General features: G+C 41.9%; 2 protein-coding genes across 2 annotated transcripts; both read right to left on the bottom strand.

Moving 5' to 3' along the window:
* Nucleotides 1–747: 747 nt before the first annotated feature.
* Nucleotides 748–3,016, bottom strand: CORT (cortistatin). The gene is made up of 2 exons (XM_065575457.1): nt 2,780–3,016; nt 748–1,104 (listed from the first exon to the last, which is right to left on the bottom strand). The coding sequence occupies exons 1-2, from the start codon at nt 2,882–2,884 to the stop codon at nt 892–894; spliced, it is 318 nt and encodes a 105-aa protein (XP_065431529.1). The 5' UTR covers nt 2,885–3,016; the 3' UTR covers nt 748–891.
* A 3,179-nt stretch (nt 3,017–6,195) lies between these two features.
* Nucleotides 6,196–18,029, bottom strand: CENPS (centromere protein S). The gene is made up of 5 exons (XM_005292840.5): nt 17,873–18,029; nt 15,892–16,015; nt 14,450–14,483; nt 10,435–10,501; nt 6,196–9,187 (listed from the first exon to the last, which is right to left on the bottom strand). The coding sequence occupies exons 1-5, from the start codon at nt 17,918–17,920 to the stop codon at nt 9,029–9,031; spliced, it is 432 nt and encodes a 143-aa protein (XP_005292897.2). The 5' UTR covers nt 17,921–18,029; the 3' UTR covers nt 6,196–9,028.
* Nucleotides 18,030–20,044: the final 2,015 nt, after the last annotated feature.

The following is a 20,044-nucleotide window of genomic DNA, read 5'->3' as shown; positions in this document are numbered from 1 at the left end:
GTACTTGATCATTGGAACAATTTACCAAGTGGTGGATTCTCCATCATTGACCATTTTTAAATCAAGATTGGATGTTTTTAACTGAAAGATACGCTGTAGGAATTATTTGGGAAAATTCTATGGCCTGGGTTATACAGGAGGTCAAACTAGGTGATCACAACAGTCCCATCTTGCCTTGGAATCTATTAAGCTTACTTTTAATTTATACTAAACAGTAATGCATCTCTCATGTATAGGTTAATGTTGACACAAAAAGCAAACTACTGGTAGTTGTAACAGCATTAAAGAAAGATACAGGTGCAGATGATAGAAAAAAAAAACAACACCACCACAAACTAGGTCTTCCAAAAAAAACTTTAAGAGAAATGAAAAGTCTTTCCCAGAGCAAGCTCTACAGTGATGTAGTATAAAGTAGGAGGTTGTACCAGATAATGGTATGAAAACCTAAGGAACAAAAATAAAAAAATAGCATGATCCTTGCAGCTCCACTATAGATAATGCCATTGTAACTATTTATTAAACCTGCTCCTGCAGTCCCTCCTCCCCTTAGAGGATTTTGGGAAAATGAGAACTGCAGGATCAGACCAAACGTTGTTGGGCAGTTGACATTCAGCCTTTTATCTGAACTGTAGCGCAAATAGTAACAACTTAGTACTTTTCAAGAAGCTCAGTCTTTATGTTTGCGCTCCATTTCAATCATAGAATTATTTTTGTCTACACAGTTCTATTCAATTTTTATTAGAGTATGAGGATGGGGAGAGAGAGTCTAATCACACTTATTACAAAGAGACAGTATTTGTTCACAGAAAAGCAGTCATTGCTAATATTCATCCTGATTGAGGCAGCTGTTGCTAAAGCCACTCTAAAATAGATCTTCAGGAAGCTATTTTGTTAGCAGGAGGAGAAAGTCTTCCAGAAGAAGTTCCTGCAGGGGGACTTTTCCCATGCTCGAGGTTGATGAAAGGCAGACCTCTCTTGCCAGTTGGCCAGCTCTACCACCTCCTCCATCAGGGATGCATCCTCCATCTGGGATATCCAGTCAGCCAGTGCAGAGAGGAAAGTGAGCAAGGTCCTTCTCTTTACATCTGTCAGTTCCTGCCAGTACTTGTAAAAAAAGAAAGAATTATTTATCTTAGGGGGAGAAACCCTTCCTCCAAGTGAGCGAGGGCAGCCTAAAGTGTGGCTGAAAGGGACATCCTGTCACAGAGAAGGTCACATAGCATCTATGTCTGTACTCCCAACAACAGTTGCCCACTGTTTCTATGAATGTATTTCAGCAACACTGGGGCAAGCTAGCAGCGGGTAAAATCATGATTTCCCAATTACCGGTACTTTTTTTGCATGCTCTGAGTCCAGCAGTGAGACATTAGGGGGATACTTAATGTTCATAAAACATTGAATTCCTCATTTGAAAAGAGCGGTTGCTGGTCACAATATTATCTTTAAGTTAACACAATCATTCAGTTTTCATATGGAGGGGTAGAGCTGTTCCCAGGGCCATAATGATAGCTTAGGCATCTTAAAGGAACACCATCAACTGGAAATCTAGTCAGGTATTAAGAACTAAAAGATACTGCACCTGCCAATTTCTTTGGTCATAAAATCATCTTCCTTTTTGTTTTAAAATTATTTTCTTTTCCCTATTGCACAAGACCCAGGCAAACAAGCTGCTTATATAAAAGAAATGGAAACTGCATACACAGTAAAAACTGACTTTTTCCCCTCTAAGATTTCAATTAACAGTAGTCTTAATGTTACTTGCCACAGCAGGTATAAAAGACAGAAGCATTACTTTTAATCTGTGTCCTTTTAAAATTCTGTTACTGTCTTCAACATCCTTTAAAAGTCCCACCAAAAAAATGTCAAGAGCTATCAGCTAATAAACTACCAAACTACAATGCTGTAGCTCATTCTATAATTTCAATGAAAAATCCTTTTTTAATGGTCAAGTTTATGTACTGGTTCTTGGATCTTTTTCAAAAGAGTACAGTAAATCAAACACTTAAAGCTGAAAACTCTTTAAATGGCTAATTTAATGACATTTTTTAGAAACCAGTAAAAGCATTCAATTATCTTTATAAATTAAGGCACTTTTTTAGTGTAGACACATATAGGCAGCTAAGTGACTAGGCCATTATGTTATTGAAGTATTCAGTTCAGAGCCGAGTTCCCTGTCTGGGGCTGACAAATCTCTTACGGCAAGATAGGATCATTTATAATGAAAAATGCTAACGCACTTCAACAAACTGCAGCTCCATTGAGTTGCGACCATTTCTGGGGTGGAGGAAACAGCAGCCAACTGACATAATGATTGTATGTGTATGCTAGGGAGGCGAAAGGGGGAATTTTTGGTCAGGGACAACTGGTCAAGCCATTATGCTTATTGAATTTCCCTAGGACTTTAATGTCAGGGGAGCACAGACAGGACCCCAATGTTGAAGGTCTCATCTAAATGACGTACAAACAAAATGGTACAAACAAGGCAGTTATTGTACTACCAAAAGTTTATGCTTTTAAAGGCAGGTCAGCCTCTGAGGAAGTACCAAATCCCCACTAAAGTAAGGAGTGGGATAAACAAGAGCAGGAAATAGAGGGCACAGAGCAGAAAAAGGGGGAACTGCAACAAACTAATGCCTTAGGTTCTTCGGTTATTAGATCCTCGCAATTTGAGTACCCTGTGGCCCCAGATGATGAACTGTTGTTCACCTGGGTACAGTAAAAAGAAGAGCGAATAACAAGCATTATAGACATAATGGTTTTGTATCCATTCTCAGCTTACCTTGCTGTCTTTCAATATGTGTCTTTCCTGTACTGGACGTGCAGCAGCCCCCATCATCCAGGAGACAGAAGTCAGCAGAAGAAACAGGCAGAGTGGTGGATGCATGTGGAATACTGCCTGATAGAGCTCTGCAATAAGCTACTTCCCTGCCTTGCAAGTTATCTTTTTTCCCTTTGGGCAGGAGCAAAACTTCCAGCTCAATTATTTTTATATTTCAGCAGCCCCCCCTTTTCACACGAAAAAACAAAGAGCAATTAACTTCCCAACAATACATTGTTTGGATTTAACCCTTAATTAGAGCTTCTGGATTGCGCTGCTATTAAGTATGAATTCACTGTTAATTTAAGCTGCATATGCATTCTGTTTGCTAAAAAAAAAAAAAACCCATAATTTCCTCACCATTATTCCTATAATGACCAGGCAGTCTTGAGTACAAAATAGGGTGATTTAGCTGCAAATGATTCATGATTGTGGATTTTGTGCATGGGTTTGGTGATGGGAGGAGAGGCTGCAGAGAGTCAATTTAAAAGCAGAAGCATTGTGCCTTATGCTATCCTGAATGATCAACGTTTAAGCTCGAACATGGCCAAGAATCCTCCACTGCAGCAACCCACTGAAGTCATGGGTTTCAAAAATTTAATCAATGCATCTGATCAAACTACATCCTGGAAGTTTTTTCTTCCTTCTGGTCACCTAGTCAGAAAGAAGCTGCCCTGGCTGAATATCCTCATGGAGTGACATGTCCTGAGTTGCCCACCTAGCCTCAATGGTGGTTTGTCTTCCTAGGACCATGGCTGCAGACTCAACCCTCTTCAAAGGGACCAGAAACCTTGGGAATGGATACAGCGCTGCTGGAGGGTCTATCAGAGAAGCCTTGCTTTGTTTAAAACGAGTTTGAGATCACTTACAATTAATGTAAACAACTGAGCTGTTTTTGATCTTAGTGCTGTGAAGTGTAGCTATATCACTTTCAAAGGCTTCCACATTCCCTTCACAGAAGTGAGCAGTAGCATCACAACAGTCCTTTGAAGAAGATGTTAACAGCCAGCTGGAATGAAATCTTTAAAATGCTAGGGATCCACAGAGAGCATCTAAAGGGGGAAGGATGCAATTTGGATCCACCTGAAGTTCTCTGGGTGAGCATACGAGGCTCTAAGATTCAATTTCTTTCCTGCACCGCACCCCAACCCAACACAGCAATAGTTGGAACCTTTGACAGACTGAGTATAATTTGGATCAAGGAGTCCTAGCAGTAATTTGGAGCTAGAGGACAGAGCTGAAGGCATACTGGTCTTTTGGTTTGTGAATGTATCCAACATATTTAAATTTTATACTTAATAGTTTGCATTTTAAAGAGATTTACCAATATTAACTAAATAGCTGCCACCAGTCATGAGGTGTATAGGCTCTGTCCAGCAGCTGGCAAGGAAAGGGTTAACCTTCTGCCTCGAGGAAGCATGAATCGGCCCAGAGTGCAGGAGTTTCCAGGGAGGGCAGCTGTGTAGAATGAATTATTTCTCCCTCCCAGGTCATTAGAAGAGGCATATACTCTGGGGACGCAGGACCTCTAGAGCTTTTCCTACAGTAGAGAAAATTTCTGTGCTATGCCTGGAACTCCCCTCAGTCCCCCCAACATGCTTAATGTCCACCTAGTGCTCCAAATGGTTTACATGCCTACTAAATATAGCTGGATTAATTAGTTCTGCTGAAAGCAAGCCTAAACACAGTTTAGTCTGCACAATATAAGTGCTAGTGTGGATGACACTAAAATAGTACCCATAATCTTCTGCCTACTGTCACAGGGCACTACAGCCTTTTCAGAATCTGTTGTTTCTGCGGGCCTCGTCAGGAACTGCGGGAGATGTACCCAGAGAACACTGACACCGTTTAGAAGAGTGCTAATGTGGAATAGTTCAGATCACTAATCAACATGGGTCTATTCTCCTCTCCCCACCCCTTTGTTCAATTAGGAACAGTTAATTCTTTAATTTAGATGGGAGAGTAATATTAGGGAAGGAAATAATACTCAGTCATTCCTGGCTCTTAAATTCTGTGCTCATTCCTATAATGATGGATGATTATCCCCTTTCTAGAGATGGTAAAACTAAAGCTGAGAAAGGTTGCACAGAATCACAGGGCAAGACAATATCAAAACTGGGAAGAGATTTTAGAAATCCAGATTCTGAAGTCTCTTCTCTAATCATTAGTCTTTGCTATGCTACTTTTAGATCATAATTCTAAAAATATTATCCTATCTCTGCAGTCTTGCCAACTCTGAGCATTCAAAAATCATGAGTCATGTTTATTTTTAAAAAATAGATTTGGGGTTCTTTATATTTGCCTTCTAGTTTCTGAGTCTTTAGGGTACATGTGGTCATATTTTCAAGCTTTTTTCCACCACCATGGGGGCTTTTTTTTCCCTAATTAAAACAGATTCTTATGAAATCACGTGACTCCAGGAGCTCAGGCTTTATGAAAAACACCAAATATCACAGGTGTTGGCAACACTGTCTCAGTTGCCATAATGCTAAGAAGCAGTTAAAGAGAACTCCATGCTAAGTGCCATCTGAAATAGTAGTTTAAAGAGACTCACTCCTCATGGAGTCAGTTGCACCCAAAAATTCAACAGCTGAAGTCTTTCACAGCTTATATAGAAACAAATTCACACAGCACCAGAAGTTCTGTGGAGTAGACAGTATCAAATGGCAGATCAGCATCAACATTAGACACTTCTATGGACTTTATTTTATAGCCTCGTTCCCAGAATGGCTAATTAAATAATCTGATTTTAAAAGAGAATAAATTAAATATCACATGGAGTAGTAGGAGGACCCAAATGAAGAAAAGATTGAACAATGTCAATGGCACAAATGTTCTTAAGGATATAACCAGCAGGGGCTTGGGGTCATAATCAGCCAGTCACATGTTTCAGAACTCCTAATATTTCTGATCTGGTTGGCTGGTATAGTGGGTACTGCTCTGCACCACTATGACTCCAGAGACTCCAGATTAATTTTCAGACATAACCCCTGTGACGGGTTGGATCACAGAAACCCCCTTGGGAGCTGCCACCCGATGTGCCAAGACTACCCCTGCTTCTGTTTTCCCTGCCAGCTCAGGACTCCAGCACCCTGTCTTGCTGAGCCAGACACTCCCGTCTGGCTCCAACACAGACCCAGGGTCTGAATCACTTGTCCCAAAGCTGCAAGTTTACCTGAAAACAGCTCATAGTAGTGTGCTTTTCTTTAGCACTCAGATGCCCAACTCCCAATGGGGTCTAAACCCAGATAAATCTATTTTACCCTGCATAAAGCTTATGCAGGGCAAACTCATAAATTGTTCGCCCTCTATAACACTGATAGAGAGATATGCACAGTTGTTTGCTCCCCCAGGTATTAATACATACTCTGAGTAAATTACTAAATAAAAAGTGATTTTATTAAATACAGACAGTAGGATTTAAGTGGTTCAAAGTAGTAACAGACAGAACAAAGTAAGTCACCAAGCAAAATAAAATAAAATGCGCAAATCTATGCCTAATCAAACTGAATACAGATAATCTCACCCTCAGAGATGCTTCAGTAAGTTTTTTCTCAGACTGGACACCTTCCAGGCCTGGGCACAATTCTTTCCCCTGGTACAGCTCTTGTTGCAGCTCAGGTGGTAGCTAGGGGATTCTTCATGATGGCTCCTCCCTCTCTGTTCTCTTCCCCCCTTTATATATCTTTTGCATAAGGTGGGAACTCTTTGTCCCTCTGAGTTTCCACCCCCCCTCACTGGAAAAGCACCAGGTTAAAGATGGATTCCAGTTCAGGTGACATGATCACATGTCACTGCAAGACTTCATTACTCACTTGCCAGCACACACATATACAGGAAGACTCACAGGTAAATACAGCCATCTGCAGACAATGGGAGTCATCAAGATTCCAAACCATCATTAATGGTCCACACTTTACACAATTACAATAGGCCCTCAGGGTTACATTTTATATTTCTAGTTTTAGATATAAGAGTGGTACATTTATACAAATCAGATGATCATACTCAGTAGATTATAAGCTTTGTAATGATACCTTACAAGAGACCTTTTGTCTGAAGCATATCCCAGTTACGTTACATTCACTTATTACCGTATTTTCTCTAAAACTATCTCAGTTACATTATATTGACTTATTATCAAGTTTTTATAAAACCATATAGACTGCGCAACGTCACAAACCCCCATTTCCCAGCCTCTCTGAAGGTGACAATGATATGGAGGTGTCACACTCAGCTAGATATGATCCCCTGCTGGTTGCTTTGGAAGCAGCACTGAAGCTCAGAAGAGAGGGAGCCTTGGTATGGGATTCAAGCTGCTATTTCAAAGTTCACTGGGGACTGTAGGGACCTTTGGGGAACAAAACTTGTGTGGAAGCTCAACACTCAGTCTTAGCTAGAACAGAGGGGCATAGAGAAATTCCACTGTGAATGTCATGTTTTCCCTGGAAAGAAAGTCTTATGGCGATATAACTCATCCAGACAAATCTTTGAGCATATATCCTCTTCCCACAAAAACATGACAGGGAAACGAGGTATTTGTTAATTTGGGAGAGGCATCTGATTGGTATATTCAGTGGTAGAAGCCCAAGGATTCATTTCATTTACTGTTATATAGGAGTTTTGAAATAATAGAACTGTAGGGCTGGAAGGGAGGTCACCAAGTCCAGCCCCCTGCACTGCGACAGGACCAAGTAAACCTAGATCCTGACAGGTGTGTGTCAACCTGTTCTTAAAACCCTCCAATGATGGGGATTCCACAATCTCCCTTGAAAGCCTATTCCAGAGCTTACCTACCCTTAGAGTTAGAAAGTTTTTCCAAATACCTAACCTAAATCTCCCTTGCTGCAGATTAAGCCCATTACTTCTTGTCCTACCTTTAGTGGACATGGAAAACAACTGATCGTTGTCCTCTTTATAACAGCCCTTAAAATATCTGAACACTTATCAGGTCTCTACTCAGTCTCCTTTTCTCAAGACTAAACATGCCCAGTTTTTTTAACCTTTCCTCATAAGTTAGTTTTTCTAAACCTTTTATCATTTTTGTTGCTGTCCTCTGAATTCTCTCCAATTTATCCACCTCTTTCCTAAAGTGTGGCACTCAGAATTGGACAAGTTATCCAGCTGAGGCCTCACCAGGGATAAGCAGAATGGGACAATTACCTCCCAAGTGTTACATATGACATTCGTCTTAATATATCCCTGAATGATATTAATCTTTTTTGCAACTGCATCACATGTTCAAATAGACACAGGTTCATTAAGCTGAGAAAGTCCATAAGGCAAAGTGCTAACTGGGAACAGCTCAGGATGACTGAGCAGCACAAGATACATCTAAGTTCAGGAAAGGGCAAAAAAGAAGCTACTAAAGAGGCCAGTCTTATCCCCCTATATATTAGAATCAGAATAATTATTTAGAAGTGACCCTGAATCATAGATCCCATCCACCAGTAAAGAAGGTTGAGGACACATCCAATAGTAATCCAATACTACATTTGACTTTAGCCAGGTCTGGCAGCAGCAGAGAAGATGAACTAATTGTAGGATAGGTTGTCAGTATCTTCTATTTCATCTAAACACAAGGGCTTGAAGTACAGCTTGTTCATCCTAATTAAAATGAGAGTGTTGCACACAAATAATTTCACTTGGGAAAACGATGCAGGAAAATCTACTTTAATAGCCAAAAAGAATGACAAGCATGAGTTATGGCTGAAAATGTTTATACACTTCAATAAAGCAGCAACCAACAAGTGTGGAGTATCACAATTCAGACTGGCAATTTGAAGAAGCCAACCACAAATGACATGGAGGATTGCCAGAAAGAGCCCTTCACACTCTCTAGATTCTTTTAGGTGGCTAGGTAAAGGATACCTTGCTTTAGAGTTTCAAGCACTCTATAATAAATTCTCTTTTGGGAAATATAAATAGAAAAACATTAAAATATTATGGCAATACTTGTCTTTGTAAACCTTCCTTTATGACTTCTAAAAAGCTTTTGGTATTGATGCCCTGTTTTTGCAGATGGAACTAAAATATTAATCATGTTCACCTAAAACCTAAGGACTCAATGCTATAGCTACTCCACAAAGGCATCTTCCAATGGAGTTCCCATACAAATAGGCTGCTGTTGTTTCCCTAACATAGTATTAGATCCTTACTGCTCCATGTTTCAAAGCAGAGAGCAAGCAAAGAAGTGGTTTGAGAGGAAGATCACGCCATGTTGGAATCCTCACTCTCAGCCATAGCAGCCTCCACCTGCTCATCAGAGGTGGTTCTTCCTTTTGCTGCGCTGGACTTCTTCTTCTTCCTTTCCTTTTGTTCCAGATTATTCAATGCAAGCTCTTCACTCTTCTGGGTGATATACCTTAGCTAACAACAGAGAAGTAATCAGTCATCTGCTGGGGTCTCAGCTTGTTCACACACCCTAAGAAAAACAAGCTGGCCAACTTCCTGTCTACAGACAGAAACATTCCACACACCAGTAGGGCCAGGCACCAGCTGTCTTATTTTTTGGATAAAACCTTCATTCTCAGTTGGATTTCTGTAGAAACGTCTTAGAGAGCCGAGATCCCAGTGCTGGATCAGGGCCTTGGCTTCGATGTTGTACCCTGTTCCCTGACTAGCACACAGTAACAGCTATGTTTACACAGATTTGTAGCTAACACAGTTGTGCTTCCAGTATGGAGAGAGCACAATAATCTTGTTTCTCGTCACAGACACTCCACACTCAATTAAGTTATACTGCATCTGGTAGTTAGGAATATAAAATGAAGCTCCAATCCTCACCAATTCTTCTGAGATGGACTTGTGTCACATGTTCCACATGGAAGGAAAGAATTACCCAGATAAGGCTAAAATTAGCAGCTGAGGCATGCTTGCAGAAAAGTGTACAAGCTTGCACAGAAGTACCTGTTTAGATTGTAAACTCCTCAGAACAAGGACTGTATCTCTGGTTTCTGTGCCGTGCCAAACACACTGTTGGTGCTTAACAAATACTTGTTCTAATGTGAAGGATTTATGTTCTCTTCCTGATGAAGTTTAGATGCTTACCAGGATAGCTGTTACATGTAACAGCTAAGTTATGTGGAATGGACATTGGATCTCATACAGGCCATCATATGACAGAATATTTACAGAAATCTGGGAAGAATAATCTCCACTTTATTGATGTGTTAGGTCATTTAGCAGCTTTGACAAGTTTTCCCTGACCCGAAACTCAAAAACATGACGACAGGAAAAACAAAAGAATCTCTTTCCAAGTCTGAAGATATCATAACATGTTCATTGGGGGTTATGTTCTGTACCTGGAGCCTCAGCAGCTTTGCTGTATCTAGAACACGGCTGATGCTCCAGCTGTAATCAGATCTGTGCTACTATACTGAAGAAGAAATGTCAAAAACTAGAGCAGGATGAAAAAGAAATCAAACTGATCGCCAAGGATGCTGGTTGGGAGATTGGTCTTGCCAGCCCACCATCCATATCTTTTTCTGGGTTATAATTTAACAGCAGTTGTTAATTTCACCACCTATTGTTTTGATGCAGATGCTCCTGGGAATATTCATGTAATTTATTAGGAATAAAATGGGGGGAGGGGGAGGGAAAAGTGTTAATCTCACCAAAGAGTTGCTCCTCCTGGCCAAAAGCTTCACATCTTCTGAATTGATTACAGTTCGTTTTCCATGCCTGCATGAAATTAAAAAAAACAACCAGTTTTCAGTATGTTTGATGAGATCTGTAGCAAAGGGGTGTTAAAAACACTAAGTAAAAAAGTCTGTACACCTAACCATGGGCTCTCTCACCTTTATCTGAACATCTTAGAATGAGATAGATCAGCAAGAGTTCCCACCCACTCTTATTGATGATAATAGGTGATATTTAGACAGCACTTTTCTTTTTATCCAGGGGTCTCAATGTTCTTTACAAAGATGGATATTATCCCGATTTTGCAACACCCCTTAGGGTGCTAACATTTCACAGAAAACATAAAAAGAAACAGTCCCTGCCACAAAGATCTTACAAGTTAAATTGATGAGGAAAACAGGCATCAAGCATTCAAGCCACTTGTCTAAAACTCACATAGTGAATCAATTTCAGAATTGGCAACAAACTCAAGTGGTCTGGGTCCACAGATCCTGCTCTAAGCCATACTCGTTTGCACCCAACCAGTCTCCTAAAGCTCTGCTGTTCTTGAGATAAACTCCCATGTCCCCACCTGAAAAAGGTGGCAGAATCCATGGAACATTTTAAAATGGTTTTAAAGTCCTTCCTGGAGGAATGTATCCAAAAAATAGTGATGTGAAACTGTACCTCTGCAACTAGACCCCTCACGTGCAGAATTCCACAAAGATCAATTATGTCTCCAGTCCTATTCACCTATTAGCCATTACGAGAATTGGTAAGATGACATGGACTCCAGCGCCAACAATACGCAGATGACACACAGCTCTACTTCTCCTTCACCACATGTGACTGTACCACCACTGCTAAGATGGCTTTGATTAAATCAGCTCATGGATGAACAGATGCTGGTTGAAGCTGAACCCAAGCAAGACTAAGGTGATACTGGTGGGAAGAGGAAAATACTTTGAGGAATTTGCAGTTATGGTGCAGTCTCCTTTGGTTGATAGTACACAACCATAACTGGACAATTTGAGCCATTGTTTAGGAGTGCTCTTGAGTCCTCACTGATGCTAAGCTCTCACATAATAGCATCTATGAGAAACATTTTCTACCATTTCCAGTTGCCTATGTCTGGGTCCTAGCTAGTCACTATTTCTAACTCTGGGTCTATAGGTCTGAGTTTAGGAGTGTGACCTAGCTGACATTCTTCCTTGGGATGTGGGATGCTGTAATCCAGCTGCCTAGACCCTGAAACCAGTGGCTTAGACCTCCTAAGCCTCCCAGTCACTCACACATGCACTCTGAGAGTTGCACCTGAGCTGTGGGAACTTTGGCTTTCAGTTTACCCCCTTCGGGGACAACATGGCAGAAAAGCAAGGAACACAGACTCAGAAAGGAAGTTCTTAACCACAGAAACTTCTCTCTTAAGGCAGTTGAGAGTCCAAGATCTTGGAAAACAACAAAAAGTCCCGAGACACACCCTCCTATCATCTGATCTCACTCTTCCTGCAAGTCTTTGTTACACACTGTGACAGTCGACTCCCCTGCACAAAAAAAGGACCTTGCTCTTAAATAGGACCTCTATCTCTCTGCCACATACTCACACTCCAGACCCGGGAGTCAACTTTGCCCCTTTCTTGTGGGCCCCTACGTAGAGAGACTACTGTTCCATGGGGATGTGCCAGTAGTTGAGACAATCAAAATCGGCAGCCTTAGGTCGCAGTCTTGATGGCTTTTCAGTCCTTCAATGAGATGTTAAACACCTTTCCCGGGCAGTGAGCATGTCCAGGATTGTGCAATCACAGCACCAAATATTTCCACACATAGTATGAAATAAGTTCATAATCTGACATGGACATATCCCATTCTGTCACACTCACCATCATCCACTTCAAGTGCAAGGCACATTTCTTCAGCTAGCCGCCACTAACACAAACAGAGTTGCATGCACATATTTGTTTAAAAAAAATCTACACAAACACTACACACAATTTCCTCTCTAGGAAGAGAATGAGAGAGAAAATGAACCACACATGACGGATGTTAGTCACATCACTTAATGATTTAATGGAAGGTGCTCAGATTCTATGGTGATGATGGCAATAGAAGACCCTATATAGAACTGAAAATTGGCACCTCAAACAATGCAGCTCCCTCTAAACACCATCTTAGGTTACTGGGTCAGTTTTGACCCAGAGTGCCACCTACCGAATCCCCAGCACCTCTTTAAGCTCCCTAGTTCAGCCAGATAAGACACCCCCATACTGCTAAGCATTCAGAGCTTGTGAGTCATCTAGTCTCACTCATTTAGATGATAATGCATTTCCCTGTCATCTAAAGACACTGATTTAAAGCTATCACTTGCAAAAAAATAAACCCTTCCAGTGACCCAGAGGAAGAAGTGTGCTGGCAGGCAGCCACACAGGCAGATGATGTAACACTAGGAGGGGAAGGCCTCTTGAGAGGAAAGAGAGGCCTGAAAGAGATGTCCCAGGTAGCACAGAACAAGGTGTAAGACAAGAGTGAGGAGGCTGCAGAGGGGTGTTTAGGAAAGAAGCCTTGGAAGAGCAATGAGAGTAAAGATGTAAATATGGGTGAAGTTGTGCAGGGTCTTGATGGAGGGGACAACAAGCTTGAACTTGATTTCAAAGAAGTGGGATTCAAAGAGGGGAATGACACAGTCCCAACAGCTGGGAAAGGAAGGCAATTTTAGCAGTAGCGCTTTGTACAAGCGGAGGAGTGGCAATAAATGAAGGGCTGTTGAGAGAGCAGAGATACAAGGATGCTTGGGCACTTGATGTTATAAGAGTTGAGTTACAGATACCCATCAGTTTAAAGCAAATACACAGATGACCCAAAACAGAGATTTAAGATCCCCAGGGTTTTTGCATACAGAAATAATACAATAGGGAGGACGGACTGTTGGCACCAAACCTGACTTGTTAGTACAGTGAAAAGCTTCAGCCTCTTCAGTCCTCAGTCATTCAAATAGTTTCATAAAAACTTTCAATAGCAATAATTTTCTGTTACCCACAGTTCTAATTGAACAGATGAGCATAAATCACAGGCACATCACACAACAGAAGTTTTACAAGCTTAAAGCCAACTACTATTAATCCGTTCTTCAAGAACTACTATTGCTAATAAGCACAGCAAAATGATAACCTCTGACTGTGGTTACTGTGCTGTATTTATCCAGACACATGCATGCAATTACATTAGAGAGAACACAATTCACACACAAGACTACATTCAGGAAGCAACTTTCTATACTAGGCTTTATTATCCTCTAGGTAATTTATTTATTTTGTACTGTGTATGTTTTTTTTCCTTCCTTGGTACAAACTGACAAAGCAATTCTGAGGCCTTGGCTACACTGGCGCTGTACAGCGCTGCAACTTGCTGCGCTCAGGGGTGTGAAAACGCCCCGCTCCCCCCCCCGAGCACAGTGCTGTAAAGCGCCAGTGTAATCAGCCCCTGCAGCGCTGCACGCTCCCTCGCAGCGCTGCAAGCTACTCCCCTCGGAGAGGTGGAGTATTTACAGCGCTGCGTGAATCCCCAAGTGTAGCCAAGGCCTGAGACCAACAGATAGGAGGGGGAAACACAAGCCACAGTATTATCCAGAGTACTTAAGACATTATTCACATCCATTAAAACAGTTTCTGAGTCAAGCACTCAGCAAACTTTGGAAAATGCCCTGACAGCTTTGAATCAACACTACCAATACAGACAGTGCACTCAGATGAAAAAAACATTAAACTCTTGACCCCAACCAAACAATGAACACTGAATAAAAGCTACATTCTAATTCAGCATGGCTGCAGTAGCTACAATCGCCCACCAAATGAAAAGCAGGCTGGGCCCCTTGAAAAATGCAGGAAGTACAGGCACTCTCAAATACAATTGGATAGGACGATAGGAAAGAGAGGTCATTCTGTATCCAAATATGTCACTGAATGGAGAGCAAAAAAACAAGACTTTGTAAGGATTAAATGTTCTTGCAGTACCTACCTTGCAAACATTTCAAGGTCTTTTGCAAAATGTTCTGAAAGAAAAATTTTAAAAAGACATATCACACAGTTAAAACACTTTCTAAAGTCAACAAGATGAAATCTATTTAATTTCTATAGCAATTATGGTGGCCAATAATAATGTCTCATGTACAGAACACCTTTTGACTCAAAGCATTTCAGAAAATACATACAAGCAACAATGCTTGAAATGTCACCATTCTTAGGAATGAAGGGCAGCACCCATGCAAACAAGCAGAGTAAAATATGATGCACAACAGCGTGGGGATGTGATGGATATTTTTGGATAGGGACACCAAGGCAAGTCTCTGTGTATGATTACATAATAGCAATAAACTTCTACTCTTACAGACATTGCCCTGGGATCTTTTACATCCATGCAGAGCAAAAAGGACCTCACACTTTTAAGGTCTCAGTCTGAAAGACACAAACAGCATTATACTCAACTTATCTATCTTGGAAGCATGACGGGTTGCGTTGTTCTGCTAGAATTTGAAACTGTGGTCCCATGAGTTCAAGTATTGCAAACTTGAATATTAGACCCTTAAGCCATCTACTCTGGCCAAACACCTATGGCTAATCTCAAGTGATTAATGTTTATAAACCGCTATCAGTGCTAAACATTATTATGGTTTCATGTGATACTGCTGGAGAGGCCCAGTCCACATTGTGGCTCTATGGCAGAAGTTGTACCTGGGAAGAAAATGACACCTTTTGGGGCTAATACCCAACTGTTACAAGAAAGTCCTGTGCACACAAAGTAGCCATGGCCTTGTTTCTTTTAAAGCATTCCACTAATTGCATTTATTTATTTCAAAGACTAGATATAAAATGGCAGTGAAGGCTGCTGGACCATTATACATGATAATTTCTAGTTAAGGGGAGAAATGAACAATAAGCTGACTTGGTAAATAAACCCAGGTCAGAGAGATGCTAAGCAAGCATAAGCTTCCCAGATGGCGCAATAATTTATATAGCAGTTATCGCGCAAAACCACCTGAAGCATTTTCAATTTACTAAAAAACAAAACAAAAAAAAAAGTGCAGAAAACACTATTTCAAGAAACTGAATAGCTGCACATACAATAAGAAAGGCAAGCCTCATTCCTGCAGTCAGAAAAGGCTCTCTCTGCTTTGTACTATCAGTCATCAGCCAGAACAACCATGTTATCTGGAACCATTATCATATACATTCTTGACCAGTTTCTTAATGTGGGCCATTTTGTTGCATAGATGAGGCCATATCTGAGGTTTCACAAACCTTGTGTTAAGTACCCCCTTCATGCCAGGAAAATAAAGTTAATATTTCTTGTACTCTTTAAAAGTGACCCAAGACACAGTCTAATTCCAGTTCTATTTTTTAAAAAGCACTTAATCTCCACTGATTGTTCCTGTGTACAAATATAGACATGTATGGACATACCACATTGCCTAAAGGTGATCTCTGAAATAGCTGCAATGGTTTGTTTGCTGAACTGAATGCCTTTGTCTTCTGCAACTTCTTGGCACAGACAACCAACAGTGTAGTGAACTGCAGCCTTTAGCCTCTGAAACAATCCAAAACAATTACACAGTTGACTTTACATACCAATACACCATCTCTCACGTAAATTATAAAGAAACATTCACTGACTGAAAGGTTAAAACATACATCATTGTTTAACAATACAGAACAAAATTATTGCAACAGCACATTAATGAAGTGTGTAGTGCCATAAGTGGGTATGATGCTTTAAAATACAGACAAAAATGGATTCCCTTACCCATAAGGGGTTACAGTCTAAATTAAATTGGAAAAAAACAAGATGGGAAAGGACAAGAGAGTCAATATAAAATATATTGGGAAAAGTCTATGTCCCTTAAGGATATCAAAGACTTTTAAACAAATTATTAATATTTATTATTAAAATATTCAAGTAATGAATGTTCAATCAAATCACAGCATAAAGGACACCTTGCCCTTTGCTTTTCCATTACAAATTACCTATAATAGTTTCTGTTTACTTAGGTTTGAAACCAACACTTTTTTTTTTTTTTTTTTTTAAGTTCACAATGAGCTCAGGCCACCTTTGTACAACTGATCTCATTTGTACTATGTCTGTGTATACAAAAGTAAATCCTATTTATGGGCCTAATCCAGGGAGATGCTTGGCATCTTTACGTCCCATTAACTTCAGCAGCTCCAAAAACATCCTTAGGGCCTGATCCATCTGGCAAATACTTAGGCCCAGATCCTCAAAGGTATTTAGGCTCCTAACTTTCAATTATTATTTCAATTGACGTTAGGAGCCTAAATACCTCTGAGGATCTTAGCCTTATATGCTTATATAGAGTTTGCTACTCTGAAGAGTCTATGAGATTACGCACAGTACTAAGCACTGCAGCAGGTGGCAGGCAAGTGGCTGAATCAAGATTTGAGTGGAGATGTATGCCCTGTCCAATATCCATAACTTAATTTTGTGGGAGAGAGCCAGAAAAAGCATAATAATCATATAAATTAAGGATAGCATCTTTGGTGCTCTGAGGCCTTCTCATACTGTTGAGATGTACTTATTTTTAAATGCTGGACTTTTTTTGTTTCCTCTGGACAGTTTGACTCAAATTTGATTCTTCCATTAGGCAACTAAAAATTTAGCAACTTGATTTAGGTTTAGGGTCTTCCAAAAATGTACAGTGAATTATATAACATAACCATTTACTGCATTATAGCATGAAAGAGGCTAGTCATGTATCAGTTCAGATACTGGCATAACATTATTTGCACATACCCAGTCCAGCATAGAAATGTATGGGAGGAAGATAGTAGAGCAATATCCCACAGTGGAAGTGGGTGGGAAAGAACTGGAGGGGACACCATAGCTCTAGAAGGGGGTTAATGACACTTTATAGGGTATAGATATTTTTCAAAGGCACAAATGGGAATCCTCCCCCTATATAAAATACTCTCCGTTGGGGGGTCTCCAGTCTCTAAATGGGGGTGGGAATAGCATCCATGGGGATGGATGGGGAGGAGAAAAACAGAGCTATTCCCAAGAGCAGGTTGGGGGGAGGGGAGGAAGGCAAGAGTTAGGGAGAGGGAGCAGAGTTCCTGCAGTTGGGTGTGGTGGAGGAACATGACCCAAGGAATGAGCTGGGAGAGGCCACCCCAAAGTGATGGGAAATGCGGGCGGGGGGCTCCTATCCCAAGGGGATTGGGGGGAGGAGATGAGGAAGGAGCGCCCCAGGGTGACTGGGGGAAAGGGCAGCACCCTTAGGGGCTGTGTATATATGGGGGGGGAGGAGACACACCGGGGCGGTGCTGCCACCCACGGGATAAAAGAGAGGGGCGGCCATTCCCCTCCGCTCCTGACAGCAAGAGTTGGCCTGGCGCCCTGGGACGGGACGGGGGTCACCTTAGCCTCTACCTGGGTGTGTAAGAGGCGCTCGCGCTCCTGCTCTCCCAACGGCTCCATGGCGCGCGCCCAGCCTGCTGTCGCCCGCGACCGGCGGATCACAAATTTCCCGCCCACGGGGGGCGGGGCGGAGAGGCGGTGCCGCCAGCGGGCGGGATACGGCGCTGACCCGGCCTGGAGGAGAAAGGTGGGAGGGGAGCTGAGGTGGGAGGGATGGTGTGAGAGGAGCAAAGGGCCAAGGAGCTGGGGGGGCGGACGGGGAGCCCGGGGCCATGAGGGGCGGATGGGAAAGGGAGAGAAGGGAGCATAGGAAACGTTTTTGTAAAAAAATCCTCTGGCCATCTCTGTAGCTGTCTAAGCCTTTACACTGTCTACAGAACTCTTGGCATCAATACTAGCCAGTAGCAGTAAATGCCACAGCTTCATTAAGCTGCATCCAAATAATTCCGTTTTATAGTTGTTGCTTGTAACAGTTTCCTTGAATGTCACCTGGTGCCTGTATTGAGAGAGAAAAAGGAGCCCTCAATTTACCTTCTCGGCCCCATTTATTGTTCTGCATGTTTCTGTGATATCCCCCCTTTCATCTAATCTTTTCAATCTCTACCCATTTCCATTGCAAGGATTTTTCCATTTTTGTCTTCCCCTCTTTTTCCACTGTAAAACTGTCTTGATTCAGATACACTTTAACTAGCCACTAGATGTCAGCATTTCCCTACACAATCAATGTTGATAATTTGACACCATGAATTATTCTCCTCTTACTCCTGAATTTTCATTTTAAGAAAGCATAAAGGTTATAATGCCAACCAAGAGTGGCGCACTAATGTGTCCCAAAGAGTCTAAATAGACAAGACATACATAGGGTGGGAAGAGGTATAACACAAGTGAACAATATGATGTCTGCAAACATCATGTTAGTTCCATGTTTGTGTGTTTGTTTGTTTGGTGGGGAGGTTGGGTTTAGCTAGGGGGGAAGTGAGGGACACAGGGCTAGGGATGCACAAAAGGGGCAAGTGTGGAGAGAAGCTGAGATGAAGACACTGTGAGAGAGAGGAAGTGGAAGGGTTGGAGCAAACAGGCAGTCAGCACAGGGCAGAGAAAGTCCAGTCAAAGCTATAGAAAGTTCTCCAAATATTCCTGCTTTGGCTGCTTCACCTGTACTGTCTGGAGTCTTTGGCAGGCTCCTCTCTGCTGCCCACATCGGGGAGGGACAGGCATCACCTGGGTCCTAGTGCCCAATAATGTGGGGCATCTCCCCTGCACAGTTCCAGATACAGAGGAATCAGGGGAGAGGGGTGGTCCAGGCTAGACCCCATTTTACTCTCTCCCTCCAGTTCAGCAATCCTTGCTTTGGTGTCTTCTGGCCCTACCTGCTGGGGTCTCTGACTGGCTCCACTCTGCAGCCCACATGTAGGGAGGGGAGGCACCACCTAGGTCTTGGTGCCCCCCCACAGAGGGGGCAGGTCTAGATCCAGGAGAATGCACAGTTTTGGGTCTATGGTTGTGCTGAGGAAGGGGGGAGAGAGAGTGGCCCTGGCTGTGCCCTATTTTACCCTGTCCCCACAAGGCAGCAGTCCTTTTTTTTGGCTGCATCTGCACTTCCTGGATGAAATGTATGGTTCCTCTCTGCAGACCACATTCGGTGGTTTGAGAGAGAGAGGAAGGCACCATTATTAGGACCACGATAAGGAGGCATGATGAAAATAAATCCTCTTTACAGTCATAGGTGGGGGCTAGCTGGTTACATCATTGTTTTAAATTTTTATTTCTTGGGCGAAGAACTTGACATATTAGCTCAGTTTCCCCTTTTATGCCTGCAGCCCTCACTGCTATGACCTCTCCAGGTCATTTTGATATTGGGTTCTGTCCTGCTGTGCTTTTTGCTACACCCTCTGATCTGGTGTCCCCTGTAAATTTGATCCTGATTGGATTTACACCTAAGAAAAACAGGGCAAAGTAAGACATGAAGTAGCCACAGCCATGCAGGTTGCAGAAAAGTATGTAGTTGGTCAAGGAAGCCTTTGCAAAAATCTACAGCAAGTCCTGGCTACACACTAGCAGGAAGTATCACCGCTTGAAGATGCTTCATCACTGTGACTGAAGCAATAGCAGATGAGTCATCAAACCATAGTGATGGGTGCCATAAAAGAACCTAGATAAATAGCTGGAGCACAAGGAAGTGAT

The sequence above is a fragment of the Chrysemys picta genome, chromosome 21 (assembly GCF_011386835.1).
Source record: "Chrysemys picta bellii isolate R12L10 chromosome 21, ASM1138683v2, whole genome shotgun sequence".
Classification (NCBI taxonomy): domain Eukaryota; kingdom Metazoa; phylum Chordata; order Testudines; family Emydidae; genus Chrysemys; species Chrysemys picta.
The sequence above is the reverse complement of the archived record's forward strand: the minus strand, read 5'-3'. Positions and strand labels throughout refer to the sequence as shown.

Coding starts and splice junctions, on each gene's coding strand:
- CORT (XM_065575457.1), bottom strand. CDS start 2,884: ATGCATCCACCACTCTGCCTGTTTCTTCTGCTGACTTCTGTCTCCTGG. Junction 1,105..2,779: donor ACATATTGAAAGACAGCAAG/GTAAGCTGAGAA, acceptor TTTTTTTACAAG/TACTGGCAGGAACTGACAGA.
- CENPS (XM_005292840.5), bottom strand. CDS start 17,920: ATGGAGCCGTTGGGAGAGCAGGAGCGCGAGCGCCTCTTACACACCCAG. Junction 16,016..17,872: donor AGCGCCTCTTACACACCCAG/GTAGAGGCTAAG, acceptor GGATTGTTTCAG/AGGCTAAAGGCTGCAGTTCA. Junction 9,188..10,434: donor CCAGGAGGAGCAACTCTTTG/GTGAGATTAACA, acceptor CTCTGTTGTTAG/CTAAGGTATATCACCCAGAA.